The sequence below is a fragment of the Buteo buteo genome, chromosome 22, assembly GCF_964188355.1.
Source record: "Buteo buteo chromosome 22, bButBut1.hap1.1, whole genome shotgun sequence".
NCBI classification, from domain to species: domain Eukaryota; kingdom Metazoa; phylum Chordata; class Aves; order Accipitriformes; family Accipitridae; genus Buteo; species Buteo buteo.
In genome coordinates this window covers 15,977,483-16,003,416 of record NC_134192.1, presented here as the reverse complement: position 1 = coordinate 16,003,416, position 25,934 = coordinate 15,977,483, and the positions used below count along the sequence as shown (strand labels likewise).

General features: G+C 49.6%; 1 protein-coding gene across 1 annotated transcript; it reads left to right on the top strand.

Annotated features, from left to right (window-relative positions):
• Positions 1–12,862: 12,862 nt before the first annotated feature.
• On the top strand, positions 12,863–24,200 carry FRMD7 (FERM domain containing 7). Its single transcript, XM_075054078.1, has 12 exons — positions 12,863–12,919; positions 17,449–17,553; positions 17,925–17,967; positions 19,312–19,390; positions 20,123–20,220; positions 20,363–20,477; positions 20,681–20,828; positions 21,971–22,066; positions 22,341–22,504; positions 22,739–22,807; positions 22,904–22,979; positions 23,172–24,200. Exons 1-12 carry the CDS (start codon positions 12,863–12,865, stop codon positions 24,198–24,200), a joined length of 2,079 nt encoding a protein of 692 aa, XP_074910179.1.
• The last annotated feature ends 1,734 nt before the right edge of the window (positions 24,201–25,934 follow it).

Sequence of the window (25,934 nt, the reverse complement as noted above, 5' to 3'; positions counted from 1 at the left end):
AAAAATGACAATTGTAGCATTGAAAAATGGCAGCACACTTTTCCTTCTACTGAGTTTCTGAACTTGCTTGTTTACAAATAGCTTCGTTATGCCTTTGAAAAGGGATAATGTATCCTTCAAAATGGGCTGTATGCCTAGTCAGTCAGCTCAGCTTTGCCTGGCACATTAAGAGACATCTAGTAGACAGACCTCTGCACATGTAAATCTAATGCAAATAAGATCACTTTACATTTTATAGTTCCTAATATTTGTCTTTCTGAATAATATTTTAAAGCAATATTTGTTAAAGTTTTTCTTGCACTGTCACAAATTGCTTTTTAGTTGTTTTTTTTTCCCAATAAACAAGTTTAATATTAGAGACAAGTTGGTGTAACAAGGGGAAAAGCACCAGGTTTCAGTGATACTAACTGCAAGTGTGCTTTAAACAGCCATTGCCTTCCTTATTGTTTACCTGATCAACATTTTCTCTGAATACTTGAAAATTTTAACAATAACACAGGTATAAAGAGCAGAATGAAAATGTACAAAGAACAGATGAAATCTTTTTGTTCAGTTTTATTAACATGTTGCATACATGAGAGCTTTTTCTAGCAGTGGTTTAAAACGTGTAATTTTTTTTTTGCAGAAATGTAATAACTGCAGCTCACCTACTGCACCAAAGTTCTAGGTTTTTAGGAGCCCAGCTTTAGTCATTTGAACATGCTTCTAGAAATGTACATTCTTTCCCTGTAATAGCTAAATAACTTTGAGAAAAGCTCCGGTAAAAGCAGTGATGGATATATGAGGTTAAGCAGTTTAAAACTCACGAATTGTATTGTGGATGATGGCATTTAAAACAATAAAAGATCACCGGTACAGTATCTCAACATTAATGTGTTTTATTGGTAATAATGCAGGCTGACTTTACAGTGTTAGCAGAAATAAAGATTCTGAGTCTACATTCAGTGTTGAATTTGAATCCTGAAAAGAAGAGGACACCAGGTTTTCTGCTTGGGTATCAAAACACCTGATTATTTTTTTTTCCTGTGGGGTTACTTGAAATTTTTTTTTTCCCCCTGTTTGTACAAACTTTATAAACAGGCTGAGGCTAATACTTAGGTTTGCACTTTAATATCGGAATTAAACCAAACCTTGTATTCAAAGTAGATTTTTTTTTTAAGTGGTGGTTGTTGATCTTTTTTGTAGGTTGTAAGGAAGTAATAGGAAATAAAAGTAATTCATAAAGATCTTAGTTTTCCTTTGTCTAAGGGGGAAAAAGTTGGTTTAATATTAATCAGTGGTTCATCCCTATGGGTAGTTATCAGACCAGTGTTCATTTTCATTGACCTCAGCGCAAAAAAAAAAAAAAAAAAAAGAAAAAAAAACTTTAAGAACTTGAACTAGCTTAGAGTGACAGGACTGGGAAAACGAGAGATGGTTTCTTCAGCACACTTTGGGGGGAAAAGGGACCAAAAGTTATTTTAGGCTTCCTCAATAGATTGCATGTGAAGTTGCTTATTAGAGTAAGAGGCTAATAATAAATGCAATATGTATTGTCTTTACTATGGCATCTGTTTAGGAGTTGTTCAAATCACTGCAGTAGGGCTCTACAAATAAAAATGTAACCTAACATCATGTATCTAATGTACTGTATCTTTATCAGTGATAGGTGAAATCTGGAATAACAAGTGCAAAAACGGAACAATTACCTATAATGCTTTGTAAAAAGTTTTTTCCAGTAGAATTCATTCTTGTCATTTTGTAAGACAACCCTACAGTCCACCTGTTTGTAACTTTTTTAATAAAATAGATACCTGTATTACCAAACTGGGGTGACTAGTCTGTGTTCAATTTCTTCTAAAGTGGGCTGAACTGACAAGCTGCTAGTTTGGGGTTTTTTTGTGTGTGTGTGGTTTTTTGGGTTGGGTTTTGGTTGTTTTTGGGGTTTTTTTTTTGAGGTATTGGTTCTTCTAAACATAGTAACCACATCTGAATTGTGATGAATGACTCCTTCCAACTCAGGGAAACAGGCTGTACAACTGTGCCCAGAGTGGGTGTAAAGCTCACTGTCTCAGGCACCCTGAGTAGAGGGGAGAGGGAGAAAGGGCTGTGCATCATCTTCTTGTGCAAGGCAGGGAGTCCTCTGTGAGCTGGGGACCCTGTTCAAAGCAGCGATGGTGCCTCTCCTCGTAGGCTGGTATGACAAAGCTTTATTCAAAACAAGTACCCATGTTTGTCTTGTCCATGTCTTTAAGGTTCTTATTTTTCATGTAGGCTTTTGTGTGTGTCTGAAGATGGCTATGGCTGTGGGTCCTGGCATCATCTCACAGTGTCTCTGTAGCTGCTCTCCACCATAGTAATCTAGAACTGTCATCCTTCCACCACACTAGCCAAATAAGCACTCTTGGACCTCTGCTGCAGGAGAGGCAAAAGATTTTTCTAGAAAACCTTCCAGCTGAGCGTGCTCAAAGCTATTTGATAACAATTATCTTAAATGCTCACTAAAAGCCTTGAGTTTGCTAAGTCAATGATTGTCATCTGGGCCCTGTAACAAAAAGTGCATCTTCATCAGAACTTACAGTCTTGATACTGACCTTTAACACTGCATTTGTAACTAAAGCCATGTATTAATGTAGAATGTGATTTCAAGTTTAGAAAAACTTGCTAGCTGAGTACCTTCAGTCCTCAAGTGATGTGTCAACAGACAAAACCACCTAGCATGCTTACCACCGCTCCTCCAGCTAAAACAGCATTAGCCTTATCTTGTAGGTAGGTTTCTATGCTGTTTCTTCTTCCTGCTCACACTTCCTTCACTGAGATGGAGGAGTAGTTTCCACCTCGAGAGGAAAATGACAAAGAAAGGCAGGCTGCCCTTCTAAGTGATCTTGGATGAAACATGCTTGGATGAAACAGGCTGGGGGTGAAGCATGCCCTGTTCTGACTAGTGTCAGTGAGTGTGGTAGCTGACACATTAGGTCTGCTTTGAGATATAACAAGTGGATTAATCCCTGTCTGAGTCTTATTTCTCATGTGGTTTAGAAGAAGTTGTAATTGAGCAATATTCCCAATTCCTTAGGGCACTTGGTGTAACTAAGCAAGCTGCTTCCTCTTCCCCATCAGAGGCTGGGAAGTGAATGCAAGTACAGCCAGTAAGTCCCTGTGACTTTACACTGCTGGTTTCTTTCAAAGTGACAGTACAGTGTAGTCTGGGTTGGGGGTTTTAAGGAAGCATGTAAGATTTAAGTTTAAGGCCATTATCTTTCAAAAGCCTTGGTGCTGAGAGTGAACACACCTGCTGCTGTACAAATAGTTGAGTAACGTCCTTTGTAAAATAGGTGTGACAGTGTTGTGTTCCTTTAAACCCAGGCTAGCTGTTTGGGGGGCTGTACAGATAGGGCTTCACAGGCAGCTTTTTCCTTGGTTTAACAGTTCCTGCTGTAAAAGTGCACAGGCCCTGCATTTTCTCTGTGCAGTCAGGACGGGTATGTCCCCCCAGCATGTTTGGAAAGCAGGAGCTAACCACAGCAGAGACTAGAGGACTCTTCCCCACTCCGCTGCCCCACCTAGCACGGGTGACACGTAAATGAATCGCTAACGAGGGCAGAGTTGGGCCTTGCAGCCTGGCTGGCTGCGCTTGGGTATGAACCACCAACTTGGTGAACCCTGCAGCGGTGACAGCTCCAGGAGGAAGTACAGGAGATAACCCTGCCTGGGTGGAGGGTGAACCGCCGGCCGCACCTCGTGTCAACCAGTACGCTGTTATCTGCCCTAATAGGCTTGGCTGTAATTACAGTTTGAAGCTAGGTGGAAGTGTCTAGTCTTAATTAAAATGAGATATGGGTTCTAAAACAATATATGTTGACCTGTTTAAGTTATCTCTGCTGAAAAGTCAGCAGTCCTGGTAGCTTGGTTTGCTGGTAGGCGCTTTGGTTTGGTGAGTCACCGTGCACTTGCTCGGCAGCTGGAGGAAGTGCATGTAGAGCTACTGTAGCTGCCGGCAAGCTCTGTCAAGAGATGAGGTGGCCCTGTGCTCTGCACTCTGTGAAAGTGAAATAATGTGGCTTTTGGGTTTTTTTTAAGTAGCCGCTTTTATCTCTGCCTGGTCATTACAGCTGTGAGGAGGAGAGAAGATGGACTTCCAGCTGTAAATCGGCAACAGCATTCAATTCAAAGGTCATATCCTACCTGTAGTGGTTTGTTGGCTCTGCTGAGGGCAGCATTGAGCTTACGATAGCTTGGCTGGCAGCGATGATACAGTTCGATTAGAAGATTGTAGGGCATGACATTTGTTGTTCTCCATGGAAACAGTATTTAGTATGGAATCCACTTGCCTCCAGTGCTCTCTTTCAAAGCTGAGGTTCTCTTCAAGTCCCTCCAAAAAGTCTGGAGCAATAATTGCAATAACTGCAATAAATGACGGAGAAGAGGCTCTCGTGTTGCAGGTACCTGCTAAATATTTCCTCATAGGCAGGCTTTGCTGTTTGTTTGGTTTGTGGTGCATCCATGCTCCTTGGTGTCCTGCTGGTTCTGTCTGAGCGTGCTGTGACAGCTTTCTAACAGTGACTTACTTCCTCCAAATCATATTTCCAGTGATTAGTCTTGTGTGGGATTTCAGACACCAAGACACTGCCGGTTACTGGGTGACCTCAATTGTTCTTGCCTCCAAGAAAAATGGTAATTGTAGCACTTCCCTCCCGGGGGCATAATGTGGAAGGCTGTGTTAAAGTTGGGGAGGTGCTTGGACTTACCTGGAATCAGATGCACCAGCACTGTAGAATAATTTTGAAATTGGACTTCTTGCATGTAAATAAGTAAGTGGGCTAGAACCTAAAAAACAAAGTTAAAAATTTCTCAGTTTTATGAAAAGCATTATTGTCTTTCATACATTTGTGATACTACAATGTAACTGGTTCAGAATTAGACTTCTTCTACAAAAAGGTATGATTGATAAACGACTGCAACTCAGTAAACCAAACAGAGATCAGGTTTCTGGGAAATTTCTGGCTCTTCAAGTTAATTTTTTTTTATTTTTTTCCTGCCTCTAGGCTGACTAGTTCATCCAGTTTTATGTCCTTAGAAGATCTGCCTTGACATTAGATTTAAATTATCTGGTCAGCCTAGAAAAGAGAAAATATATTTGCTGTTCGTGACATTCCTTAAGGGCTACTTGTCTTTTTGGGAACTGGCAGATAGGATGTTTAATCATCAGCTTGGGATTGATCCTACTGTTGTAATAGACCTTAGACCCTTTTTCTTAAAAGCAAATTAATAATGATCGTGTAATCAGCAACAGCATGGCTGCTATGGGAAAACAAGAAGTAAACTGAATTTTCAGCAAAGCTGATTTATGTTGGAAAAGAGAGAAAGCTGCTTACAGAGCATGGCTGAAGTGCTGGAGCAAGCTCCAGTTATGTGGAGGTGGTGGAGAATTTTCAGACAACATCAGATAACCCCTGCTGGAGGAAGGAGTGTGTGTGGCATGTATAGTTCCTGTCCTCTGTACGTTAGGTTGTCTCGTGTGATCTCCTGAAGTCCCTTGCAGCCCCATGTCTCTGCGACTGCAGTCACATTACTGATCCTGGCACTGGTTTCCATTCGTTGTTCCAGGAATTAGCACAGACTTGCCAAATGCTCTGTCTAATCTGAGTAATGCAGATGTATTTTTTTTAATAGGTTAGAATAAAGATTTTTAGCTTCAGGGCCTGTCCAGTGTCAGACTGTGGTTAGAAGTACTTTGGAGTCCAGCTGGGTTCCTTTCCTTGTAGCTAGCTAAGCTGTTTCTTTATTGGTTGTCAGCACAGTATCTCAGGCCATCCGAATTGTTTCATCTTGGGGCCCAAATTAATAATTTAGAAAGGTTTTATGAATGTACCCCTGAAACCTTGGGACAGTCATGATGTAGGAATGTTTCCTGTTCTTTGAAACACATCTGTCTCATAGCTACCACCATCTGCCAGAAGGCCCTGGAAGAGGAACCATGAGGCTGGGATTGCCTTTGATCGCTATGAAAGTACCAAGCTCCCACCTTCAGATGGATGCTGCCCTATTGTCCTCCAGTGCCTGCTGTGAAGAATGGCTTTGACACAACTTTAGCTCTGCTTTGAGCCATGTGCCTGGCATTTGGTGGGCCTTGGTAGGACTGAAGTGTGATAAGGGTCTTTTGAGGAAGAATAAAAGGAAAAGAAGGGAGTGGGGGAAGAGAGGCTACCTGGGAGGGAAACATGTTAACAGCACTCAGGATCGAGATCCATATGGTGAGATGGGTCTGATCCATTGGCCTGAAGGTATGTGGAGAACATGTGCATTTCTTTGCCTAGATGTAATCGAGGCTTACTCAACCAGAGCTAGTTGTCTTGAGCCAAGAGGGAAACCACATCTGTCATGAAAATAAGCAATATAGTTTCTTAGAACTCCATCCTTTCCACTAGGATTCAGTCTGTTCACCCAGCATTGCAGACTCAATTTAGCAGCTTCCTCAGACGAAGCCTTTGGCCGTAGGATCCTTCCTGATGATGCTCAGCAAAGTTTTTCACCATCCTGACCTTTAATTCCCTTCTGAAGAGTTGCTGCTGCTTCTAGTCTCATAACTCTCTGGTGCCAGAGCTGGGTGAGCAGAAGAGCGGACGCTGCCCACCTGTCATTCAGATTTCTGCGGTGTGGTACGTGGGGTCTGTGATTTTTCCCTTGGGGCACAACCTAGGAAAGATCTGTACGTGACTCACGGAGAGCCTTAGGGACGGGGTTGATTCGTTTGACTTCCTGACAGCGCTCGCAAGGACGGAGAGCCTGGGCGTCTGGAGACCTTGTCACAGACTGCTGGATTACAGGTGAGCTCACAATACTTTTAGCTTGTTGATGTGGGGATGTGGAAGTGGACCAGGAACAGTTCATGCTTGAAAGAAATTAAGGACAAGTCCTGTGCTTTGTACTCCTACACAGATGTAGTGAGATGCATCTCCCTAGCTAGAAATGACTGAATGCTGAGAGATGCCCGAGTCTTTGGAGGCACCAGCACTCCTTTGACTCAATACATTCATGAGGCTTTCTTTTTCTGTATAAATTGCTTTCTCATGTTTCAAAGTGATCTGTTTAAATAAACATCCAGAGTGCTTTTTATATAGCTGTGCCAACAACAGAGCGCAACTGGCGTATTAAAAATGAGGTAATACCAGAGTCAGGCTATTATTTAGTTTCTTGTATAGCTTGTGCTATCATTTGCATTTGCTTACAGCAAACTGCCTTCTTCAGTGCCTGATAATAGTTTTTACGTAGCATATAAAACCTGGAAAAGGAAGAAAAAAGTCAACGATATACATCGATGCACGCTAGATTGTGTTATTGCTGTACTGAATTGTTCATCCCCGCAAAGTGAATTGTCTCCTGTATTTGTCGTTGGGCACAACCACCACAAGAGGGAGCTTGGAAGCAAAAAGCTGCTTCGTCCTGGCAATAGTCCTCAGAGTGGGGCTGTGCTCCGTCCCTGGACATCAAACACGGTTCTTCTGCACAGGTTGAAAACAGAGGAGAAATGGGAATTCATTTATATTTCAGGACTTTGGTAGCGTGGTGGGAGTATATCTTAGTAGGACGTCAAAGAAAGTTTTGCACTTTTACGGTTAATTTGTCGAGTGGCTGGAATTGCAGTTGTATTTGGAGTCTTTTGTGTATAATAGAGCTTGTGATTTCCTACTCTCTTATTACAGGTAGGTAAACAGAGCCATTTATCTCAGCCGCTGAAGCTGAAATAAAAATATAATCACAAGAATAAGATTTCATATGACTCAGCTTCCTTGAGCATCAGAAACTGTTACAAAAAAAAAAGCAGGGTGAGTCAGGCGACTTTTAATTTGGCTTAGTGCTTAATCTCAGCTAAACATATTTCTTTTATTATTATTATTATTATTGTAACTAGGACCAGCAGCTGAAATGGCACCATGCTTTTCACCATGTCAGGGTCACGCTCTGCTCCCACATGTGTGCCTGCAAGTTGTACTGAGCTCAGGTCTGCTGGTTTTGCTGGGATGCTTGCCTGCAGGAGAGCTGCCTGCACAGCAACCAAACCGCTCCCCAAACCCCTGTCCCTGTTTATGTTGTAATCCTTACCAGCTGAACACCGATGCAAATAATTTGTATAGCTGGCGTGTAATTGTGTCATCACCTGCACTGGAACCACCGGGTGCGAGACTGTCAGACGATGCAATTCTTCTTTAAACCTGTCTTCATTTCCAGTCTAACGTTAGGGCTGTTCACCATCACTCCTCCTGCCAGTGTTCATGCACAGAAGCTCTCCCCTCCTCTCAGTCTCATCCAGTTCTGCAGACAAGTTATTAATGCTGATGAACGCCAGGGTGTCTGTGGAGCTGCTTTCAGTGAATAATGTTTGTGATGTTGCATTGCCCTAAGTACAGCTCTCGGTGGGAATGTTAGCAAGATGAGGTGGCACCATGGCAGGATGTTCTTGGGTAGGACTGGGGCAAACCGGAGAGGAAAATGTCACCTTCTGGTATCAAAACAGAATGCTGGTCAGAGAAGTCTTATCCTGCAGTTGGAAGCTAATGGGCAAAACCCACCTAAACACAAAATAAAAAATGCAATAATTTCCATTTTCCCAGAGATTACTTATGAGTAGTAAGTTTCAGCACAGTGATGTCAGACTATTTAGCTGATGTTTGGCAAGAAAATTTGATGGAAATGCAAATGTATCATTGTTTATTATATTCAATAAAGAGAATGGTTCTGGGGCAGATGTTTTTAGAAGGACAGGACATGGCAAGTCGACCATAACTGTTGAGATATGCTCAAGATATAATGTGACTTATGAAGTTAGTGAAGAATGATAGTCATTGTTAAAGGTTTAAAGGAAGGACCAAGTGTGCCTGGACCAGCCCTAACAGACATGTGTCTGAGTCATCCCTGGCTTTTCCAGCCTGCTCCAGTATTTCTCCTGCCTCACAGTTTAAGGGTCTTTTCTAGGACCGGAGTCAGGTCTTCCCTGCAATTTCCAGCAATTTCTCTGTTTTCCCCATAGCTTGGGAACACAGCCGATCCGTCCTCCTGGAATGGCCCTGCACGTATCAGGAGGCTATTGTTGTTCCCTCTTTCTTCTCTTTTTAAGCCAAACAAACTCGGTTCTTTCAGGCTTTGTTTTTTCAAAATACCTGTTTGGGGGCATAGTTTATAAAAAATTTAAAGCAATTAGTACATAAGCCGGGACCGCCGCTGAGAGTGAGACCATTCCTTTTGGTGTGGCAGCAGGAATGTTGTAGATATACCCTATTCTGGAAATAAATTTCCCTGTTTTGCAGTATTGGTGCTATGCCTTGGATTTATTAACTGGCTGATGATATTCCTGTTGTGTGCTTAGTGCCGTTCAGAAAGACTTTGGCTGTGCCTGAGCCTGCTCCCACCGACGGCAGGCAAGCAGCCGTGTTGCTTGCTGGCCCTGCAGTTGGGAGGGTTATGGCTGGGTGAGAAGTGAACATGGATGTTCTCCTGGCAGCTTCAGCTGAGGAAGAGGAGGTCTAACATAAATGTATGAAAAACCACCACAGACCAAAGTCCACCTAGGTGAGTCCCTGTCTCTGGCAGCTGCCAGTAGCAAATATTTTGGGTGTGGAAAACAGGGTGAGTGCTTCTCCTTCTCAGCAATGAGCTGAGTGTGGGTTCTTGCCTTTTGGACTATGGTGTTCAAAATCCCCTGGCAGATCTCTGTTCCATGACTTTATCTATCTGGCTTCTTTTCCTTTCCTCTAAACAGAATTTGAAGATAAGCATGACAAAGCACACGGTACAGCAGCATGCAGACCCATGGCCACAGTAATGCAAGGAGAGCATGTTATGTCTCTTCTCTGCCAGAGTTTGCTCTCTCAGAGCCTTCTTCTCTATCAGGAGTCACCTGGGGAGGGACTGGGGAGGTTTGGGGTGCTTCTTCACCCATCCCCAGGGCCCAAAGTGAGCCCTTTTGGAGGATGGCAGCTGAACTTGCTTGCTGCCCAGTGCTGGTGGCTCACCGTTTCGAGAGGCTCTGCGGAGCGTAGCCACGGTGACTCAGCTCTCCACCAGCCGTCCTGCAGGCTGCCCCCACTTCTGGGGCCAACAGGGGAACAAAGGAGCAAACCCTAAAGACCAGTGTGAAAGTTTACCTTGGAAAAGGGTCTACTGGGTTTGGGAGGAAGGAGACTTCTTGCTTCTTGCTCTGCTCAGTCCATCCTGGCAAACACCAGGGTTTCTGAAAGGCTGAAGAAGACCCTGATTCAACGCAATACCATCCAGCCTAATAGGAGTTCAGATGCATTCAGTGGACTGGAGTCCTTCCCGGGAGAGCTGGTGCAATGCGAGATGGTGGCAGCAGGGTCCAGCTTATTAAAAATGAAGGGATGAGCTGGCTGAGCAAACAGCCCTACAGCAGTACTCGCTCCAACACGCTGCTGCTCAGACTCCTGCCGTGCTCCGGTGCTGCTGCTCGGGGTCCTCTCCCTGCTTGCTGGTATGGCTGTGCTTGCCCTTCACCTCTTCCATGCTTTCCACACCATTTTCACGTTATTCCTTGCCCTTGCAGATAAGGAGGACATACGTGCCCAGCTGGAGGTCAGCACTGACTGAGGCTGGGAGCCAGGATTGCTCTTCCTGGCGCTCTGGTGCTCCCCATGCATGCTGCTTCAGCCAGCCCCAAAGTCACCTCCAGAAGAAAGGAGGAGATGGGTGGGAGTAAAATGGGTCTCTCGTCTGCTGAAGTGGTGGATCTTCTCTGCTCTCAGCAATAATTCTCACGTCCCAAGTGGGCTTTGCTTGTCCCACATTTCTTCTGGCTGTCCCTTACTCTCCTACCCCCCAAAAGTCCTCATTTACCTTGTTTGCCTCTGTGGGCTCCACACTATCTGCGTGAATGCCTCTATAGGGTGGCTAGAAGCCCTGAAAAACCCAACAAAGTCCCCTTCCTTCATGCCACGGTAGTGAAATAAACCCTTTTCTTCTACGCACAACCCGGCTGGCTGGTGCTCAGCTTCTAATAGCATCCATGGAACCCAGAGTTGGTGACCCTGGCATGACAGGAAAGCCTGTAGCAGGGAGGCTTGGCTTTTTCTGGGGTTTGGGGGCTCCTCCATCTCATCCCCATGCATCCTTCCTGCTGGTCCAACGCTCCTGCTGTGCTCCCAGTGCCACTGTGGCAGAGCCGTGCCTGCGATGTTTGAGCCCCTCACAGGAGTGCTGCTCTTCTCTGCAATGCCCATCAACGTTTGACGGCACAAACATTTAAAACTGCAGGGGGAAAGTGCACTCAGCCCCCCCAGACGGTTTGTACGTGACACCGCCCTTCTCCCATGACACAAAGAGCCCAGACCCCGGGGCCAAGGGCAGCACTGGAAATTTGGTCCTCGGACACAGTGCCTGCACGCTCGGTACAGCAAGCCCCTCCCGGCCACTGGCGGACGATGAGCTCAGATTGTGGAGCAGATTTACATGGAAAAGCAGATTGGCTTTAACTTTTAGGATTCTTTTTTGTCCTGGTTAGCAGAAGACTAGTAAGTTTTTCTGTAGCTAAAAAGCTCTACGTTTTTCTTCTCTGCACCCCAGATGACAAGCTATGTGTATGCCCCGACAGGCTCTGTCCTGACATCCCCAGGAATATTTGGCAAGTGTAAGAGGGACCACAGCAAACTGCCTGGAGTGACTTACGGTGGATGTTTCAGTGGAAACTGGGAAGGAAGCAATGAGCAAAGTCTCCGCAGCACTTAATGTGGCTGAGATGTGCTTCTGTCGCTTTGGGTCCCACAGGATCATGTGTGGTTGTGACTTTTTCCAGCTGCAGCAGCGGTTAACAATCTCCTATGACAGTCCAGCACCTGCCTTTTGGCACTACTCAGTGCATTTATTTCTGCAAGCGGGGGCTCCCGCCCAAACGCTGCCTTCATCCAAATGCTTAGTGAGGGGGTCTCTGCCGGACGAGATCGGCCAGAGAGGTCAGGCGGCTCATCGTGTCCCTGCAGTAGCTGGGGCAGAGAAGCAGTGCGAGTGCACCCACCACGCCGTGGGGATGCTGTGCCCGGCAGCCTGGGCTGAGCCCCGGGGGTTTGGACATGGGCACCTGGCTCTAGCACTCAGAGGATGAGCTAGTGCGTGGGGACATGGGCTTTTCAGGTGTGAAACGGGAACCAGCTTGTCCCAAAGGCTTGTGAGACTTCACTAAGCTGCCAAACCAGGGTGCCAGCCAGGAATTAGCAGGTCCTCCTCTGTCTCCCCAGGAAGGACTCCCACCTGGTTTCAAGTTCAGTCGGAAACATTTCCCAGTCTCCAGAGAAGTACATCAGCCCATCTGCCCGGCTGGATACCTGCTCAGTGGATAGGACTTTATCTGCCTTGTCATGGAGCGGGCACAGCTGCCAGCCAGGTGGTCTTTTAGTGCACCTTAACCAGACCAGAGAAAAGGCGACGCTTGTTGCTCGGTGACTTTGGCAGGAGAGCCGCTCAGCTCCTCTTCCCTGACCCCACGGTAGGAAGCGTGGGCTCACTTTGCACTCGCATTGCTCACCACCAGCTGTAAAAACTCTGTGTTTATCTATCTCAGCCCTATTAGTGCCACTCTTGCAGAGCTGCTGCAGAGCCTTTCCCCCTATTAATAGACCCATAATTCACAGGGGGAAAATATCCTTTAATGCAGTGGTGATATTTAAACCAGGGGAGGTATCAGTATTATTTTTTTAACTTGTTTTTAAGCAATCAGTTCCTTTGCTCCAGCCTCTGCTCCACATCTGTGACTGCAGCCTTCTCCATTCAACTGAGAGGGAAATTATGTGTGCAAGAGGAGTCAGGGCTCCCTTCCCGGCACACCGCTCACATTGCTAGCACTCCCGCGCCTGCCGCACGCTCAGCCACATGCTCGAGGATGCTGCACCTGAAAGTCCAGTTTCTGGATGACTCCCAGAAGATCTTTGTAGTTGATGTAAGTGGGTATCATATTCTTACTGGGGGTTTTGTGCTAATTATTGAAGTCATTGCTGCTCTGAAGGATTGCATGGTCTCTGATAGCTCCTGTTTTTTCAGCTTTTTAAAAAAAAATAAAAAAACAAAGCAAAAAAACCCTCAAATCCCAAACAAGAGATTATAGCGCTGATTGCTAAGTATCTTTCAGCACCAACACACTTCCACTCTCCCCTCTTATTGGCATTATTTATAAAGAAGGAGGAATGGCTTTTACTTATCTGGTGTCATCATTTGGAAATCAGCTAATATGAAGTGATGTTCTTGACAAGTGTCGAGTTCTTTTCTCATTTGTCTGGCTGCCAGTATAAGCATTCAACAAGGAAGAAAAATCTGGGAAGAGAATAAAAATAGGGTATTTAACCAAATTATGCCTGGTGCGAAACATCTGCATGCATCTCTTCCTGGGCATTCAGCTGAAAAAAGAAAACCGGGTGTTTTGAGAGTAGCTGAGGAAAAAACTCACTGTATCTTATTTTCTGCATGAGAGTGTCCCACAATGCACTGTCATTAATAACTAACTCACATATTTAATAAATGCTAGTTCTGAATAGTGACTGCTGAAATAGATTTTAAATGCTAAGGATTAATATCTGTGTTGTTAGATATATATATGTATATACATAACTGAAACTAAATGTAAATTATATCTTAACTATGTGTTAGAAACATCTTTTTACAAGTGTGGTTGAGCATTTACTGTTTTTTAGGATTGGAAAATCATAGTAGTTAATTGAATTAGATAAGTAGATCTGTTCTAGCACTTAACCTGTGTCTCCTCTGATATGAGACTGTTTCATATAAATTGTTTTTTTTCAAGTTCTGTTACATTACTCAGACAGTTCTGTCACATTACTCAGACAGTTCTGTCCTCTGGTTTTATAGCATAGGCTGAGAACTGCTCAGTCTCAGATGTACTGCTTGGTTTCTTTGCGATAGCAATTTATTTTGCACAGAAGAGGACTGTAAAGCAATTCCATCACCTGGCACAGTATGGGAGTTGTTTGATTTAGTTTAATTAATGTATCTTAGACCTGGAGTCAGCTTAAAAATGAGACTAGTCATTTAAAAATCCTTTTTTTTTTATATTGATTGGATCAGGTCATAGTGAGAGACAATTTGAGAGATGCTGCTGGTACAATATTGCTGCACTTTTTTTCCATCTCTGCTTTCTTACTTGCCCAAAACACTTACAGCACTATAGCTCTGCACAACATGTTATTGCAGCAAATAGCTTCCATTAGAGGAACTCCTGGTCATTTCCTTTTTTAGCATGGAATGGTATTGGAAACCCCTTTTAGGCATTTCTTGCATTTGATGCTGTATGGGTACGATAAATGAGTAGTTGAATTAGTCACTTCTCCATTACAAAAGGACCGCTTTGGGCTAAGTTTTGAGCAGATATTTCAAGCAACTCTTCCCTAAGCCCCTTCTGACTTTGGAAAGCTCTTTTTAATGTGCGGTACTTCAGTATAATGGGAGGGAAAAGGACAAAAGAGAGAAAACACGGTGGGCCTGATTCCCCCTCTACCTCGTGCTCGGCGTATGCATCTGCACCTGCCTCACGTGGGTGTCGCAGCTGCCGGCACGTGCAGCGAGGTCCCATTTCGGACCCAGCTTTGCACGGGAATGAGTTCCTCTCCCGGCGCTGGGTGTTGGCCTGGGAAGGCTTCTGCCTCCATCTGCACCCTCGCCGACGGCCGGGACCTGGCACCCTCCCTGCGGCCACTGAGCTCCCGGGATTTCCTTTAGGTGGTTCCCGGGATGGCACCGACAAGCCAAGCCTCATCCCCCAGGGCAGGAGAAGGCAGGGGTCTGGCACATCCCTGAATGTCCCCTGTTGTCCCCTCCCTGCTGAACACCCCAGGCTTGAGCCATGGCGCAGACGGGACCTTGCTGGGATGCTGCAAGCCCTGCGCCTCGCACTGGGAGGACACTGGGATCCCCTGCCCCAGCCCCAGGCTCAGGGACAGTCACAGGTCAGCCTGTAATGGGTTTCTTGCACTGAGAGGAGATATTGCAAAGCTGCCTTCCTTCCTCTCCCCCACCCTGGTTAGCCAGAGCTGTGACCTGGCATGTGCTTTCACTGATAAAAAGTCACTCTTCTCTCTAGAAAGGGTTTAAACAAAGCAGCCCTGAGCCCAGGCAGCCTCAGGAGCCCTCCCAGAGCAGCACAGAAAGGACGAACCACTTTGCAGCCTGGGCAGACAAAGCCTGGGCATCTCTGCTAGTGGAATTTGCTACAGGGCAAGATTCAGCGGGAAGGAAAAAAAAGAAAGAAAAGGCAAACCAAACAAGCCCAGAAAAACTAATTGCTGGGGCTGAGTGAAGGACAAAGTCTCCAGTGGTCTCGTGTCCTTTATGATGAGTAAAGGTGGGAATTCATTGACAGGAGCTGGCTATACGCGAGCTGGTCCAGCAAGGGCACTGGGAGCATCAGGGCTAGTGGCTTTTGGTGCACGGTATTGCATGCCAGCTGTGGCCATGCAGAAGACAGCAGCATGCCTGGCATGGGAGGTATCTCCCAAGGTGGTGGAGAAAGATCACACCAAATCCCACGAGCTGTCGCTCCCCCCTAAACCACAGACCTGGGTGCAGCAGCCTGTGCTACAGGGAACGCTGCAGAAATGTGGGTTTGCTGTTAGACCGCAAGTGCTGCCACAGTGTCCTTTGGGGACGAGTGTGCATGTCCCTGTGTGTTGCATGCATTGCTGTCTGCCTCTGGATGTGCCTCTTGCTTTCTTACTCTGCTTACAGTCCCAGCTGCTTTCAGCAAGGAGAGGAGGGGCGAGCACAGCCTCTCCTTTCAACTGTCTTCTACACAGGGGTTTCAGCCTCCGGGTGCTATCCTGGCCCTGCAACGCCATCGAAGGCACATTTAGGGTTGGATGTGGGGTGGGCAGCCAGCCCCACACATCACGCTCTTGCTTGGCATTGCACTCCTCCAGCACAGCGCCCGCTGCCCTCACCTGATGCCTTGCAGGGCCGATGCTGCCCCAGCACGACCATACCCCAGCACTTGCGGCAGCATGGGTCGGGGCCTTGGGACACCACAAACCCAGGATGGGATGCCTGCAAGCAGCACTCTGCAAGAGGAAAGGCTCTGCTGTTAAACCATCCCCGGCATCACAGGGCTGCGTCTCCCCAGCGAGCAGGCTTTGCTGGGAACGGGGCTGCCTTGGGCAGTGCTGGGCTGGGAGGGGAGTGGGTCACTCCCAGCAGACATGTGGTGGGTAATAACCCAGTAAGAAATGCTTGTCTTTCCTGGCTGCCTGACAAAGGCCAAGGCCTTTCATGCTAGAAAATTCTAGCTTGGAAATAAACATTTATAATTGTTTTAATTACCCCTGTGATCTAGTAATTTTGAGGAGAACCAGGAGTGCTGCAGAGCGAATGCTGTTATTACGCTATCACTTTTCAGCAGCCTTTCAGCACAGAGCCAGCAATTTCATCCCAGAAGAAGCCGTGAAAGGTGGTTATTAGCAAGCATCACCGCCAGCAGCCGGGGTCCCTCCCGTCCCTGCCGGGAGCAGCCGCTGTCATGGGGAGCTGCAGCCTGCCTTCACTTCCATCACCTGGAATGCCATAATTTAGCAGCTGTCTAATCCAGCCTCTCTGCTCCAGCTTGCTTTTACACTAACCCACACTCATTTTTGGCCTGCTTTTCATGAGTTGATAAAGGGCTAGCAGGTTTTTTGCTGGGGTGGGTCACCACCAGGTTCCTTTCTGGTGCTTTCTGGAGCATTTTCCAAAGTCAGGGGCCTCCTGGGTTGTTCCCCAGCTGTGTCACACATCACAGCAACAAGTCAAGCAAAACACCCTCCAAGAGTTTCTGTTTACTGGGAATAGCTACAGCCTGGCCTCCCTTATCAGCATGTAGTACCACTTATTAATATTGCTAAAGTGCACAGATGACCCAGGGCCCAAGGAGCAGGATCTCCGCAGGGTCCTGTTGCTGTTAATTACCATTAACCATGACAGCAGCTCGCCCCCAGCAACCCAGTCACCAGCTGTCGGGGCACACGGGCTCCCTGCGCAGGTTTGAGGTGTGCTCCCATTTGCTCTTAATTGAGCACGTTTGCCATGGCCCTCCCTGGGTCAGGCAGATGCTCATCCTGGGGATTGCTCGTTGGTTTGCCAGGGATAGGGCTGCCCGGACAGTGATGGCTGCAAAAGGTGAGCCAAAAGCAAGATTTCTTTCCTTTTCCTTTCCTTTCCTTTCTGGTTTATATTCCTTAATAAAGGAGGAGCAGTGATGAGGAGGAATCTGATTTCCAAGAGCAGAGGTAAGGGGCACACAGTGTGCAGTCATCCTGTCCCACGTGCCCAAACCAGCAGCATTAACTGAGTAAGGTTTGGGGAATCAGGAATCAGGGAAATGCCGCGGCTCCTCTTGGGGTGAAGGCAGGGAGCTAAAACTTCTCCCCCATCTCACTGAGATCCAGTCACCACTGCCTAATCCGCTGCTTCCATGGTGTGTTTGTCTGCTAGCAAAAATCCTGTGGAAAAGGGCTGTTCAACCTCACCTGCAGCCACCTCAACCTCGTGGAGAAGGAGTACTTCGGGCTGGAGTTTCGCAGCCAGGCTGGGAACCACGTGAGTGTGGGTCGCGGCGTGGGGCCCCGGTGCTGCACCGTGCCGCAATCGCCCGCCCGGATGGGGCCTTGCTAGCACCTCCCTGAAATATCAGGTGGAAAATTTCAACAGAAAGGTTTGCCACGATGCCAAAAACCCCTTGAAAATGGGAGTTACAAGGGGAGCCGCAAGCTGGTTGGCGAAGCCCCGGTGATAGCCACAGCCCATGGGGTTTATCCGTAGCCATCTGTGTGGGGCTGCCCAGCGGGACGGCTTGCTGCAGCAGCCGAGCTGGCCAACATTTTTGTGTTGCATTCTAGCATGATGCTGCTGCTTTTGTTCCCCGTCTGCTGTGCTGTTTATTCACCCAATTCTTCGTTGCCTTGTTTCAGGTCTGGTTGGAACCACTAAAACCCATAACAAAGCAAGTCAAAAGTAAGTATTTCAAGAATAAAATTCTTCTAAATCACTGCCAGTGACAATACTAGCACAGACACGTTAGTCCGGTTATTGCTTGGGGATGGGGGCTCTGGTTTCCAGCATTTACCTGAGCTCATTTTGTAGCATGAGGCTGGGCAGGATTGTTTGCAAAGGCACCATAGTCTGTATAAAATCCTGTAGAAATACTGCTGCCTTTGCAATCTGCTATCTGCACCATTTTAGGCTTGAGCTGTTAATAACCTGACAGCTTGGCGGAGGAGCAAGGGCGGCTGCGTGCATGCTTGCGCGGCGCATTGCTGTGCTGGCAGAGCGGCAGGCATCGCTCCCTGCGTGCCCTCCTTTCCCCTTTGCAGCTCTCAGCAGCCCAGAAGCCTGCGCGGCACGAGCGCTGTGTGAAGCAGGGTTAGCCGTGGCCTCGCAGGCTCTGCCGCTCCTCTCCGACCCCTGCCAAGCCGCTGCAGGGAGATGCTGCGGAGCCTGACCTGAATTCGGGCTCGGCATCCCCTGCCGCGGCCGCGACCGATGTTAACACAGTGCCCCTTTCAGCCTGTTTCCACCCCCTTAATGAACTAAATGATATTTTCCCCAAATACAGGATGACTAGGAGGTGGTCGAAAGCATGAGGCCATGACCCCAGTATTTGCCATGGGGAGGCTGCAGTAGAGTGTTTGCATGAATTTCCCTGTAAGGGGAAAGCCTGATAAAGACCCTCCCCTTTCTGGGTGCACCAAAAGTGGGATTATTTCAGGCACCAATTTCTTCTTCCCTGTCCCTTCTGGCCTGTCCCTCCAGGAGCACCTGAGCCATCCCATGGTGTCCTGGGATAGTTGGTGCCTACAAAATTGCATCCCTCCCTCCATGCTCTTTGCCATGAGCTTGGCTGCTCCTCACACTCATCCCACGAAAAAGCTTTGCCCAAACAGCCTCCTATGGAGCTGTTGCACCCCAAGCGCTTGGAGGGCTTAGTGTAAATGTACAGCCCTGCTGATGACAATTACACTGGGACTCTGGTCACGCTCCAGACAAGCACCCCTGGCACCACTCCACAGAACCCCTCCTCCTGACAGGGGTCTTTGCAATTTAAAGAATTGCTGGGGCATTTTCTCTTTAGTATTATTTAGGTGTCCAACTCCCTGGCTGCTTCCATTGGTAACACTGGGAGTCTGGGCAGGCTGGCTTTTGGGGGCAGGCTGGAGTCTCTGATGTTCAGGGATTCCAGCCCTGATTTGTAAGGATTCAGAGTGATTTACTCTGTAAGGAGACAGCATGTGTGAAGAGAGTTGTAAATGTTCTCAATAGACACGTGAAAGAAAACTTATGAAGATGTTGTGTTTTAAGATCCTAAGGAGGTTCTTTTCAAATTTATGGTGAAATTTTTCCCAGTGGACCCCGGCCATCTGAGAGAAGAGCTGACCAGGTACAGTACTTGTTCTATTATTTTCTTACTGCACAGTCCTGTATTTTTGCAATTGTGAAGCATGCATTTAATTCCTTATCTTCATCTACCCGAGTCTGTGAGCTGTGGTTATCCTAAGTATTGAAAGAGCTCTGTACTTTACAAAACAAAAACTGAGCGAGTATCTTTTTTTGATCCTCTGTTTTTAAACAAAATCCACTTGAAGGATCAGCCGTCTTAAAAGGCTGTAATTTGTTTACTGCCAAACACTTTAGCAGTTGGGCACCGAGTCTGACTTTGCTCAGTCTAGCTCCTGCCTCAAGCTGTGTTCTGAAAGAAGAACTTTAATTTTATTTTTAAAAATGACATTGTTAGCTCTTATGTTTTAGAGCAAGCATTGCGAACAGGATCTAAGAATAAACCTAAGACAGTGCTTCCTCAGAACATTAGCCCTGAGAGATGCAATTGCCCTCCAAAGCATAAAGGAATGTTAACTCTGAAACATACTAATGGGCATTTCAATGGCAGGGGCGTACTGGTCGTGGTGGTGCCCAGCTGCAGTCTTCTGCAGGGGCTGCCCGCTCCTCCCGTGGCCCTGCAGGCCTGCATTCCTTGAGTTGAAACGCAGGCGAGCGCAGGGAGAGGTGCGGGGACAGCCAGGCCCCTGCAGCAGAGCCCTCACGGCTCAGCCTGGCGCCCGGCTCTCTGCTGAGTCTGGCTCCCCCCAGGGCATGCTCCTGTCCCCCTCCGCAGGTACCTCTTCACCCTCCAGATCAAGAAGGACCTGGCGCTGGGGCGGCTGCCCTGCAGCGACAAGAGCGCGGCGCTGCTCGTCTCCCACCTGCTGCAGTGTAAGGGCAAGCGAGTGCCCGCAGGGATGGTGCCCCTTCCGCGGGGACGGGGTGCTCAACAGGGCTTCGGCCGTATAGCCAGGGGCTTCCCCTGCAGTGACCCCTCACAGACTAACCTGCGCTCTCCCCTTGCCCCCCGCAGCCGAGCTGGGCGACTTCCACGAGGAGACGGACCAGCAGCACCTGGCGACCCACAGGTACCTGCCCAACCAGGAGTACCTGGACAACAAGATCATGCACTACCACCGGAGACACAGGTAAGGGCTGCTCCGCACCATGGCTGCCCACCCAAAGCACCCGACGGGCGCCCGTCAACAGGGCTGTTCCCATTAGCAGGCAGGGCCGGCACTGGGGCGGGTGTGATGCCAGCGTGTGCACGTCCAAAAACGGCATTTTTTTCAGCCCATTTCAGCAGCTGCCTTCTCACTCTTGTCGCTTCCCAACACCTTTGTGTCTCCAGCGGGAAGATGCCGGCCGAGTCGGATGTTCAGCTGCTGGACGTGGCCAGGAAGCTGGAGATGTACGGGATTCGCCCGCACCCCGCCAGCGATGGCGAGGGGACGCAGATCAACCTGGCCGTCACACACATGGGGGTGCTGGTCCTGCGGGTGAGCCCGGGGCTCGGGGTGGGCTGCCAGCACCCAGGAGGGGGGGGCTTTCCCCAGGGACATCACGTCCAGTTGCGGGGGACCCTCCTCCCCCCTGCATGCTCCAAACCCTCCCAAATCCTACAAGAGGGAGCATGCCCCGGCAGACCTCCGGCGTGGAGGTGATGCTCCGGGGCATGGCTGCAGGGCTCAGCCCCACCGCCTCCATCAGCGCTGGCTGCGTGCCGCCGTGCCTGCCCTGGCTCTGTTGGCTCTTGTCACAGCGAGCGCGGCCGTGTAAGCACCACAGGTTACACGGCTGCGTCACATGTGTTCACCGTATAATCTTCCAGCGAAAATAGCCGCCTCACGTCTGTGCAATTACATAACACTGTAATCACGGTGTAGCTGCAGAATAAATACAGACTTCCTCGCAGCCGGCGTGAAGCAGTGCTTGCCTCCCACACTGGCTAATTTCAACCTGAGAACATCTTGCCAGAGCAGAAAAAAAAAAATCCTAACTGTGGGTCTGCTGCTCATAATTAGTGCTGCCAGATCCGATTATTTATTCAGAGCCATAAACACCCCTCACGCATGATTAGAGCATCTGTGAGCCCATTAAAATCTGGGCTCTCCCAGAAAGCTGAGGGTCTCGGTGCCACACCACAGAGTAACACAATTTTACCTGGTCCTGTTGTGACACCAGTGTTGTGCGGCTGCATCTAAATTGATGCATAATGATAATGGGTAAGGTATGCTTGCAGCCTGCTTAAGCTGGGTCTAAAGGCATGGGAGCGAGCTGAGCTCTACTACGCTTCCCAGCAAAGGAGAGGAGGATCTTAATTCTTTTGGGGGGGCTGATTCTGCATTAACTCATGTGATGTTCAAGCTGGGATAGGTTGGAGTCCCTGCCTTGACCTCTGTGAGGTTTGTCTTACAAATAGCTTCAGTAGGCAGAGTCAAGCCCTGAACCTCAATTCCCACTTTTGGGATCAACTGATGGGCAACCACCAAATCCTGGCACCCCTTCCCCAGACCTCGGCAGCAGTGAGAGCCACATCGGGGTCTTGTGTAGTGTCCTACAAGCTCACGTCTTGGCCCTTCATATTTCTGCAATTCTCACTTGCCCCATCTTGCTGTAACCACCATGTCCATCCTTGCAGGGCAATACAAAGATCAACACATTCAACTGGTCCAAAATTCGCAAACTGAGTTTCAAGAGGAAGCATTTTCTCATCAAGCTCCATGCAAACATCTCTGTAAGTACTGCGCTGCAGGCAGCTGCGAGGCTCAGGAGCAGGCAGCTGCGGACACAGGATCAGCCGCGCAAAGTCCCCACATGGGATAAAATCCATTCTGCTGCTCATGGGTGATTCTCCTTCCCCCCTCCCTCAAGCATGGCACTTGCCACCCTGTGTCCCCAGCGGCCGTAGCCGTGGCAGACCAGCGTGATCCTTTGTGGGGTCAGGAGGGCGAACGGCAGAGCCTGGCCCTGTGCCCCTGACGCCGGCTCGCTTGTCTCCGGTTGTACAGGCGCTGTGCAAGGACACGTTGGAGTTCACCATGGCGAGCCGGGACGCCTGCAAGGCTTTCTGGAAGACGTGCGTGGAGTACCATGCCTTCTTCAGGCTGTCTGAAGAGCCCAAGTCAAAGCCCAAAGCCCTTCTGTGCAGCAAGGGCTCCAGTTTTCGCTACAGGTAAAGTCCCCAGGGAAAACCGAACACTTGAGGCCGGGAAGGGTGTGGGGATGGCTCAGAGCCTCCCTTTTATGTTGGACCTGGCTGGATGCGAGGGGATGATACCCAACAGTTGCTTTTCCTGGAGAGACTGCTGTCTCGGTCTTGCCGCATCCCCTTGCCTCCCCTGGGATGCGGGGATGCCCAGGGCTGGGACTGCTGAGGCTGCTCACACCTCTCCCCCCCTTGCTGCAGCGGGAGGACACAGCGGCAGCTGCTGGAGCATGGGAGGAAGGCGAAGATGAAGAGCCTGCCCTTCGAGAGGTACCGGGGGGGATGGAGGGGGCAGTGCCCAGTCTGGGGTGGGGGAGGCACAGCACCCTACTGGCCACGCACCCACCCATGCTCTTGGCCTTGCAGGAAGCACTACGCGTCCCGCTATGACGAGAGGCAGTGCCGCTCCTCCCCGGACCTCCTGACGGACGTCTCCAAGCAGGTATTTCCCCTCGGCATCAACGAGAGGTAGTGCCAGGGCTTGGGGGGGGGGGGCGGGTCTTGCCAGCATGGCAAGCTCAGCTGAAGGCCAAGCCAGACCCTCGGCTCTGCGGGCTCACTGCTGGCCCTGCTCTGCCCCCCTGCCTGGCCGGGTGTCTGGGCACCCACCCACCGACCCTCTGCCCCTGCTCAGGTGGAGGAGCTGCGCCTGGCCTACGGCGCCCGGGGCCCCTACCACGCCAACGGGGTGCACGCCTCTGAGCCCACGCTGGATAGCCGGCGCCGGAGCTCCGCCGTGGAGGTGACGTTCGCCGCCGAGCTGGAGCGCTCCAAGCCCGAAGCATCCCCCTCCTTCCTGCCCCACTCCAAAAGCTCGTCTGCCTTCCCCCTGCTCTACGCCGAGCTGGAGCTGGAGCGAGCATGGGAAGCCGCCGACCTCTTCGGTGCCAGGAACCCCCTGACCTCCTTTCGGCCCCACCAGTTCGCCGGGAACAGTAAAAGCCCCTCGGTGGGCAACATGCGGGAGGTGAGCACCCGGCCGCTGGTGTACACGGACGTGCCGTGTCCCCCGCCCATGGCCGCCCCGGCCCCGCAGGTCCTCTTCTACCTGGACAGGCCCCCGCAGCCCCCGTGCCATGCACCGGTGCCCGGCGAGGACACAGCCAGCGGCCGCAGCCCCGCGGCCGCGAAACCCCTCAGGCGGAGCCCGAGCGGGACCCGGGCCGGGGAGTTTCATCGCAAGGCTGCGTGCGTGGCAGCGGGCGCAAGTGTGGCCCCGGCAGGGGAGAGCAGGTTGCTGGCTCGCTCCTTCGATTATGGCCTTCAGGAGCAGCCTCCCAAGCGATCTTGGAGCCAGTCGGACATGAAAACCATCCGCTTCCCCTACGGCTCGGAGTTCAGGCCCCTGGGCCCGTGCCCCGCGCTGAGCAGCCGGAAAGCGGGCGTCTTTCGGCACGCTCCAGCCCAGCAAGGGCTGGCACCGGGGCTGCGGCGTTCCGCCGAGCGCTACGTGGGCAGCAGCACCGAGTCCAGCGACTCCGACTCCGACCTCCTGGCTGCCGACTACTGCTCCCTGTACGGCCGGGTGCTGCGGTCGCCCATGGCCCGGGTGCGGCTGTCCTCTGGCAGCCTCCAGCTGGATGAAGAAGATGAGGAGGTGTCCTTTGCCACGGGCGCCGCTGAAGAGAGGACTTCCAGGGTGGCCTCCAGGTATTTCACCTAGGTGCCTGACACTGGCCAGAGGGAGCGGGGGTGGCTGGCACTGACCTGGGGCCGCAGAAGGGTGACGCTCTTGCTTGCAGGGCTGCTAACTGCTTGCGAAACGTTGATGGACTTGTGTCGTGCGAGTGCTCTTAGCTATAGAGGGTGTGTTAATGGACGACAGGGCAGCGTTCAGAAGAAGTACCCATCCTCTGCACCACGCTCGGAAGCTGGTGCATCTCTGCCACCACACGCGGGGGTCCTGCTCCAGCCAGAGGGGCCAGGGCTCTCCTAAAGCCCTGCAAAGACCCTGTGTCCTGCCTGAGCTGGTGGCTGCTGGCCATGCTTGGAGCTCAGCTGCTGGAGTCTTCACTGGGAGAGGGAAAAACAGAAAAAACATTTTTATTTTTTTTTCACAGCTGCTGGTGGGAAGGGTGTTTGATGCCCATTTGGAGAGAAGCAGGATGGCCAGGGGAGGCTGGTCCTGGAGCTGACCCCCCCCCGGACACTGCCAACGCCCCAGCACAGAGCCCATCTCCTGCATCCTGCTTCTCCTCCCTCCAGCGCTGCAGGGAGCACCTGGCCCTTGAGGACAAGATTGCATGTGTGGGGTGCTCCTTGCAATGCTTGGAGCCATGGAGGAAGCAAACTGCTCTGTCTTCTCCCTGGCCAGTTCAGAGCATTATCCTTCCCCAAGAAACATCTCAGCAGTTCTTGTATAAATCATTTAGCAGCATCCCACAGTACGCTCTTGGGAAGTGGGTTAATGAAGGATATTGCATAGCTCTGCTTTTCTTAGGCCCGTTAGCTGTCTTTTTCTGGTAGTACCTCCACAGTCCTGCTACCTCAGTGCCCTGCTTAAATCTGGGGGTGCGAGGCACGTAAGGGAGTTCTTTGCTTCCCCATATCAGGCCTCAGTTAAGCAGCATGGGAAAGAAGATCTCAGGAGGGAGGTAGGGCATGAACAGGCAGCTGGTGCTCACCCTTGGCATTAGACAGTCTGCTGTAACCATGGTGCTTTGAAACTTTCCTGTTTGTTTGCTACATGAGTGCAACGTTATTTTTACCAGGGCTGTTTCTAGCTATTAAGAAGGAGCAGGAGATGGGACTGCTCACCATCCATGGGGTGGCAGAATTCCTGATTTATCCATTGCTCCCTTGAAGGGAAAAGGTATAAAGATACTTCTTGGAAGTATTTTTATTACAAAAACTTACTATTACCCTAAACCTACAGGAAATCTACTCAGAAAAGTGGAGAATGATGATGCCTCTGTAAGATTTATGGAGAGGATCTTGTTACTTTTCTTTAAGAACAATCCCGTAAGTATCTGTAGGACATGACTATAAGGAGAGGGATAGCCCAGTAAATCCATAGTTGAGAAACCTCTGCAACCTGCTAGAATGGATTTCAGAAACAAAGAAGCTGGGACAAAGACAAAAAAATGGGTTAAAACGTAGAAAGAACTGGGCTTATGGGTACTGCTCACCCTGCGCATTGTTGTCCTTTGTTTTAGAAGCCGGACAATAAAAATCCGTTGTCCACAGCAAAGTTTTGGGTTCCTCCTTCTGCCCTGTGAAATCAGCACCCTCAGCCCTGCAGGCACCCCCAGCCCACCTTCCCCTGCACCTCCCAGGCAGCCCTCGCTGCTCCACAGAGCTGCCAGGCTGGCTTCCCTCTCCATAGCTGCTTGCTGGCTCTCTCTGTGCCTTCACTGTCTCAGGGACTGGGAAGACTCGCTGAGATCCCTGAATGCTG

Bases quoted from the DNA above. Each gene is read 5' to 3' on its own strand.
- FRMD7 (XM_075054078.1), top strand. From the start codon at position 12,863: ATGCTGCACCTGAAAGTCCAGTTTCTGGATGACTCCCAGAAGATCTTT. The intron at 17,554-17,924 runs GTGAGTGTGGGT...GCCTTGTTTCAG, and splicing joins GCAGCCAGGCTGGGAACCAC to GTCTGGTTGGAACCACTAAA. The intron at 20,829-21,970 runs GTGAGCCCGGGG...CCATCCTTGCAG, and splicing joins TGGGGGTGCTGGTCCTGCGG to GGCAATACAAAGATCAACAC.